This window comes from Cryptococcus neoformans, chromosome 14 (genome assembly GCF_000149385.1).
Source record: "Cryptococcus neoformans var. neoformans B-3501A chromosome 14, whole genome shotgun sequence".
In the NCBI taxonomy this organism is placed as follows: Eukaryota; Fungi; Basidiomycota; class Tremellomycetes; order Tremellales; family Cryptococcaceae; genus Cryptococcus; species Cryptococcus deneoformans.
This window is the reverse complement of record NC_009190.1, coordinates 760,596-767,333: the sequence shown is the minus strand read 5'-3', so window position 1 is coordinate 767,333 and position 6,738 is coordinate 760,596. Positions and strand designations below refer to the sequence as shown.

The window sequence follows — 6,738 nt, the reverse complement described above, 5'->3', positions numbered from 1 at the left end:
GTCCCAGGTGATTCAGGATAAGATTGAATAATAACTACATTTAACAGTATCAGCAGGTGTCACAAGTATGCGGACGTCAATGATACGCACATACAAGAACTTATGGGTGCATGCACGGCATCCCATGCTTGGGAATGTGCGGATTATACGTCGCATTTAGGTCAACAACCAGAGGGCAAAAGATATACATAGAGACCTGGAGGAGCAATCATTATTAGCAAAGACGACCTCATCAAACGAATTATACTTGCGCTGTGGCTTTTCCGATATGCATCCATCCTGTCTTTGTATAGTGTCGATAGTTATGATCTAAGGAGATGTCGGCAGTGTAGAATTTATAGTCGCTTGCTGTTGTTGTACCAATATATGATATGAGCCGATGGAGAATAAAGATGAGAAACACGAAAGCTGCCGATCCAAGAGGCACCATGGCAGGCCCAGTCGAGACATCGAGAATCGAGATGGGTGCGTGAACAATTACTTACGTAAGTAGGGATATTTGTAAGGGGAGGAACGGGGAGGTGGCCGGCGGTGATGTGACTCGCCACCGGTCCAACACGTTGCGCGGAACGAATCTACAATCGATAACTCAACTTCTTGTTCTTCCTTCCCGCCTTCTCTTCCCAGTCCTCATCGTTTTGCCCATTCAATCCTTTATTACTCTCTCACTTTTTCTCCACCCTCCACTTCCACAATGACCTCGCCCGATACACAGGAACGAGAATGCGCGTCGACACGAGGTGCGGCACCAGCTCAACTTAGCTCAGACTCGCGCCTGACTTCATTATCCCCCGCCTCTGCTTCCGACTCACCTTTATCTTCGTTCCCCTCATCACATCAAACACTCCCCGAACATTCAAAATCCCCTCGTGACGATCCCATTGCATACGGCGGCCACCCTAAAAACAAAGACCGACCATATCCTCTCTCTCTCGTCCCCTTTGACCTCAGCGAACCTTATGAGGTCTCCGAATACCTTACTATCCGCCCCTACGATAAGGTGTGCCGAGTTGACTATCTGGGCCAATCCTGGGCCAATGGGTACAGGGACGGGATGATCGTTGATGAGCAAAGGTTCGACGACGGGCATGTTCGTCGCTATCTTGATCGGTTCATCCAAGAGAACCAGGAGATGATGGCTACCACGTTCTCACATCAAGCAAATTTGAAAACGGTCTTCTACGACAATGATGACAAAGAATGGACGAAGCTAGATCTAGTGGATGTGTACAGACGGCGGACGGGGAAAGTTCTGGGAGTCGTGAGTCATGGCATGTGCAAAAGGTGACACAATGCTTATTACGCGTTCAACATAGCCCTCTCAATCGCAAGACACCGCCGAATCAAGAATTGATGGTGCCACTACTCCGGACGCCTCTCTCATCGGCAGTGTAAATGATCCTAGCTCTCCCTCGGGCTGGAAAGAAATGCTTTACGCAGTCATCGAAGTGAAGTGGATGCAATTAGCGGATCTTCTTACCGGCGAGGCTAAAAGTCAAACCGACGAGAAAGCTCTTAGTTACCTCCGCCAGGAAGGCGTGTTTCAAACTATGTGGTATGTCATCTTGGGCTACGCCATTTCGCGCTGCATCTTCGGTCTCTCTATAGTCAACGAATACTTTTATCGGGTTGTGTATCTCTATCGAGACTCGACCCCGGACATTCCCGTACTTGCCCTAGAGGCAGATAACGAGTTTTTGGAGAAAGTCAGACGACATTTTGGACATATGCCAGATGATTACTCTGTCGAGGAACTCGCGGAGCTGCAAGACTTTTGGTCGTCGCCTCCCAATTGTCTGATCAGCGACCGTGCCAACGCCGCGTTGAATAAAGAGGCGAGGTATCACCTCGATGCGACCATCCTTTTGTTTCTTGCTCATGCAGCGGCACTTCCAATACAACGCTTCCTCAACGACCTGCCCCTCCCTTTTGCTCATCATGTTCCTGTTGATGCGACCGCTCATTCAGCCGCCGACATGAGGTTGAAAGGATTAGAGGCTGGGCGCAGGCGACACAGTCTTCATTCGACCAAGAGGAACAAGCGCACATTGGCGGCTTTGCATGATGAAGAGAAAGGTGAAGAGGACAAGCCAGGGGACGACAAGCCGCCTGGCAAGGATAATGATGGCTCACAAGGCGGAAATTCCGGCTTTGGGGGCGATAATTCTCGTGGGGGAGGGTCTGGTTCTGGCGGAGGGTCTCGTCCTGGTGAAGGGTCTCGTCCTGGCGGCAGGGGTATAGGCGGAGGCTCCTCTTCTCGTCGTGCTGAGGCGTTTGACAGTGGAACGTCTACGGCGCCGCAAGAGTTCAGGAAGGACCTGGAGAGGCTATCTGCTCCTGAGGAAATGTTGGACATGAAGACGTCCATCATGGCCTCCCTCCTCTCCAATGACCGTGAGCACCTTGTTAATCTTCCACGTTGAAGTTACGCTTACGAATCTATTGTAGGTGCCAACTGCTCTAGGGCTCTCTCCTCTATCGACAGTGACTCCTCTGGACAGTTGGACTCGTCGTTTGACACGTCCTTCGACTCCAATAAGGGAGCTCTTGTCCTTGACGATCTTCCCGACAATCCCCCCCAAATAGTTAACAAGTCCGACCCTGTCGATATCGACCTTGAAGATATCGATCCAGAGTCGGGCGAGCTTACGTTGGCGGCCTTTAAGGACCGCCTAACGATGCTCGGGGTTCGGGTGAAGCTGGTGACTCGGGACCAGATGGACGTCTTGTTGGCCCGAGGATGAAGGGACAGCTTCGGCTGTTGAGTGGGCGGATAGAGGAGAGTGGGATAATTTTTTTTGTTGTCATATTGGAAGTTGTAAATCGGATAGACATTATTATCTTGTAGAGATATGTTACGTGTATGTCATACAATCATATGTCCTAGAGGACTCCAAGAGTAGATTACGATTACAAAGATGTCTAGTGGTAAGTAGGCCAGTCCGCAGGAGCCGTCACCGCTGCCACATTCTCCGCGATAGCCGTACTGAGTTCTAAACAGTATGAGCAGAGACAACGGGAAGAGCCAGAGAAGAATGCGTCTTCCAAATCGCGGTTTCTTATCGATATGGCCTTCACACTGTAGCGGAATTGAATGCACAATAACGGTTACAATCGTACATATCACCTCCAAGCTGCTGTTATAGAAAGACGGCAGCGGTAAGTAGTGAAGATGGTACGTAACGTAAAAAAGAACCGGATTCAAGTTACTAGTCAATCTCGTTTCTGGCACGAGTTACAAGACCCTTCTATGTTAAGCCATTTAGCAAGTCTAATCATGAGCTTGGTAGATGAAATTGGCGACACGTATACGGTTTAGATGAAAAAGCCAGTAACAACGATGTCGCATATCCGTTTTAGCTTCCTACATCTCATCTATTTCACAAGGACCTTCGACACTTATTACTTGCCATTTCCCGATCTATTGTCCAGCAGTCCCCACCAATTTGGCAGTCTCGCTCGGCCCTTCCTTCCTCACCTTATCAACCCACCCCTGCACCACCCTGCTCTCCTCCCATTGCATTCTCTCACTCTCAATCTTCCCATCCCTAATACACCTCGCAACCTCATCAGCTTCATATGTCATCCCATTGTTCCCATCGTGAAGAGGGTGGTGATGAGTGGTAGAGGAAGTGATAGTACCGGGGAAGCGGGAGGGGCGGGGGTGGATGTAGAATGTCTCGGGTTGGTAAGGGGGGTCTACATAGGAAGAAAGAGGGAGAGGGAAGCATAAGTTAGCACGAGGGAAGGGGAGAGAAATGAGGGTCGGAGAGAGTGAACGTACAGACAATAACCAAATCCCCTTCCTCACATTGCAAAACCGCGGTCGAATCCTTCTGTCCCGCATTATCCAAATCGGTCATCAACATTCCCTGGCAAAGCCCCTTCCACTCCACCAACCACCTCGAATTGATATCTACTCCAGAACAAGGGTATATAGTTTGATGGGTGAAGAGTACCTTGGGGTTTTTATCGGTGTTGATAATGTGGCCGTGGACGAGGAGCATGGCCCAGACCGATGGGTAGGCAGACATATCAAGGAGCGAGCCACCGCCGAGAGCTGGGTTGACCATTTGCTGGAGTCGGGCGAGGCTGATATGGTATCAGATTAGTAATGATTATGGATTGTTAGACAGGGATAAGAAAGCGTACCGTCTATGTCCCAGTCCATGGAGAAATCGGCAAAAAAACGCTTGGGTTTCCCGAGAATACCGGAGTTGATGACTTCTTCAACGGCGTAGGCGATGGGTTGGAATCGAGTCCACACAGCTCTGCGACGTTACTCATCAGCATACATGCTTACAAAGGAAAAGACGGAAGAGGTAAAAGTAGAAGGAGGCAAAAGACAAATGACTCACTCCATAAATATTTTGTTTTTCCTTAGCAATCTTGATCAACTCGTCCAGCTCTTCGATTTCGAATAAGCAGGCTTCTCGAGGACGTGTTTACCAGCCAACAGATCGTCTTTTGCGTTACGGTGGTGGAGGACATGTGGGGTACCTACGTAGACGGCTGTAACGTCCTACTTGTGAGAGCAGTACGTCAATATGCCTTATCATAGCATTTAAGATGATCCCAGATTGCGTACAAAATCGTTGTATATTTCCTCGTAAGTGCCCCTCGGCTTGGCACCATCGAGAACACCATTCTTCACTCCCCAAGCCCATGATTTCCCCTCGGAGCTTTCCTTGAGCTTGTCAATGAACAATTGAGCGGAATAGACGGAGCAGGAGCCGACAGCGGCGATCTTGGGTAGTTGACATTTTTAATGTTATGGCAGGCCGGGTCGACGACAAGGTCGTGGGCAAATGCAGTGGAGATGCCACCAGTAGAGATGATACCCAAGTTGAGAGTGAATGGTGCCATTGTACGTGTCTATGTGTAAATAAGATGGGCGTGTGAGAATAAGATTCTCAACGGGAAGTGGTATGATAAATAATTTAGATGGGAAGATATCCATCTCCTGGGCGACTTTCGTCTCCAGCCGAGAGCTTCTTCCAATAAAGCCTTACGTAACACGGCATCGTTATCAGTGTCTCCATCTTTGTTCCTAGGCTCCGGTGTTACGACTCGTCCCCAACAAGGTCCGGCCTTGGAGACGAGATAGAAAGCCGTAGTTTAACTAAGCAATGAAATATATGTATGATATACCTCTTGACACTTGTCTGTTGGCGTATGGTATAGGGCGGAGGTATATTCGCTTGGGAAGATCAGGCAAGCTTATATACTAGTGGAGTAAGTTTATGTCGAAGGTGGTGCAAGGTAAGACGAGAGTGAGCACTGGGAGCTCGAGGACCTTTCGCAAAGTAACTTATGAAATATTGATCTTCGAGGGGAAGAAGATCAAGATCGAGGACAAAGCTCCCCTTTATATACTTCTACAGAAATCTATTTATATCCTTTGAGGTCCAGCTGGAGGTCCAACTGGAGGTCCAACTGGACGTCCAGTTCTTTTCTCGGAGGTCCAACTGGAGGTCCAGCTGGACCTTCTTATCTGAATCAGATCTTGCCTTCCTATTACGTAACTCCCTCCTATGATATCTTATCTCTTCTTCTTTGTGCAGGCTCGTGACAGTCCGGCGTCCGCTCCATATACGGGTAACGTTTACATCTCATTTTACTGCATATGTTGGTATGTACACACTCCTACGTTGCATAGCTATCGAATGGTACCGATGCCCCAAGCATGATTATCTCAAACATACGCACCAGGGCCGCTTTATCTGAAGGCTACGCCTTTTATATCTTCCTCAGCTCGTAGAGCTGACTCATCTTCGATCTTCCTCACACTTTCCCTGTACCCTCCGCTCGGATCTCTTCTCCTCTCCCCTTCTTCCCTCCCTCTCTCTCCTCTCGGCGTCCCAAAACTACTTCCCTTTCTTCCTCTCGTCCTCCTCCTTTTCTTCCTCCTACTCCCGTTCCTCTGTATCCTTACAGTATCAAAAAAAAAACATCTTCAGATTTGGCTAGGAAGCAGCAAACTTACTTTCCAGCATGGATCGCTGTTATTACTAATATTAGTTACGAACAGCATGTAGAATGAGCTATACATAATGCCAAGAGTGCTGTATGAAATGATACGCAGCCTTTATGTGATCATTCTATCCATTGGAGAGAACTGTCCAAAAAAGTGTACGCTTAAGAGATCAGCGACGACGACGCAAAGCACGGGGAAAAAAAGGATCGGCTGCTGTAAGAAATAATGTCTCCTGAATTACTTCAATGAAGCATTTAATCGCTATATCCATAATCAATGTTGAGAATTAATCGCTATATCCATAATCAATGTTGAGAATCAACCATTCATGCATGGCTGCGCGGATTGAGATAATGAGAACGTAGATGCTAATGATACATTACTGGTATGAAGACCCTACCCCAACTTGATAAGATGCCACTATAACTGCGAAACTCGGAAAAGAAGGGGAGCATAAAACAACACCTCTTTAAACTTCAGAATCATCGACCTTTTCCTGATGCTGGATCTGGTCGGCGACCTTGTCCAAACCAATCTGGGCTGCAATACGCTCTCGTCGTGCTCGGTCCTCAACACCAGAATCGTCGTTGAAGACGTTGTCGATCTCTTCGAGAGAGAGACCCTTGAGTTCGGGAAGGATGAATATGGAGAAAAAGAAGCCGACAATACAGAAGCACATGAAGACGATGTAGGTCTTATAGCCAATGCTTCCGATCATGTGAGGGGTAATCATGGCGACCGTGAAGTTCATCTATTATGGC

At 48.2% G+C, this 6,738-nt stretch overlaps 3 protein-coding genes across 3 annotated transcripts in view; 1 reads left to right on the top strand and 2 right to left on the bottom strand.

Annotated features, from left to right (window-relative positions):
- Window positions 1-1,135: 1,135 nt before the first annotated feature.
- Window positions 1,136-2,744, top strand: CNBN2480 (hypothetical protein; the record flags this gene model as incomplete). The annotated part of the gene is made up of 3 exons (XM_766710.1): window positions 1,136-1,261; window positions 1,317-2,394; window positions 2,449-2,744. The coding sequence occupies 3 exons, from the start codon at window positions 1,136-1,138 to the stop codon at window positions 2,742-2,744; spliced, it is 1,500 nt and encodes a 499-aa protein (XP_771803.1).
- A 677-nt stretch (window positions 2,745-3,421) lies between these two features.
- On the bottom strand, window positions 3,422-4,866 carry CNBN2470 (hypothetical protein; the record flags this gene model as incomplete). Its single annotated transcript, XM_766709.1, has 7 exons — window positions 3,422-3,699; window positions 3,785-4,060; window positions 4,153-4,271; window positions 4,359-4,379; window positions 4,458-4,522; window positions 4,589-4,682; window positions 4,739-4,866. The coding sequence occupies 7 exons, from the start codon at window positions 4,864-4,866 to the stop codon at window positions 3,422-3,424; spliced, it is 981 nt and encodes a 326-aa protein (XP_771802.1).
- A 1,580-nt stretch (window positions 4,867-6,446) lies between these two features.
- Window positions 6,447-6,738, bottom strand: part of CNBN2460 (hypothetical protein) — a gene marked incomplete at both ends in the record, with an annotated part of 2,151 nt that continues 1,859 nt past the window's right edge. Inside the window, one exon of the mRNA XM_766708.1 lies at window positions 6,447-6,728. Within this exon, the coding sequence (XP_771801.1) occupies window positions 6,447-6,728 (282 nt within the window). The remainder of the gene's footprint in view (window positions 6,729-6,738) is intronic.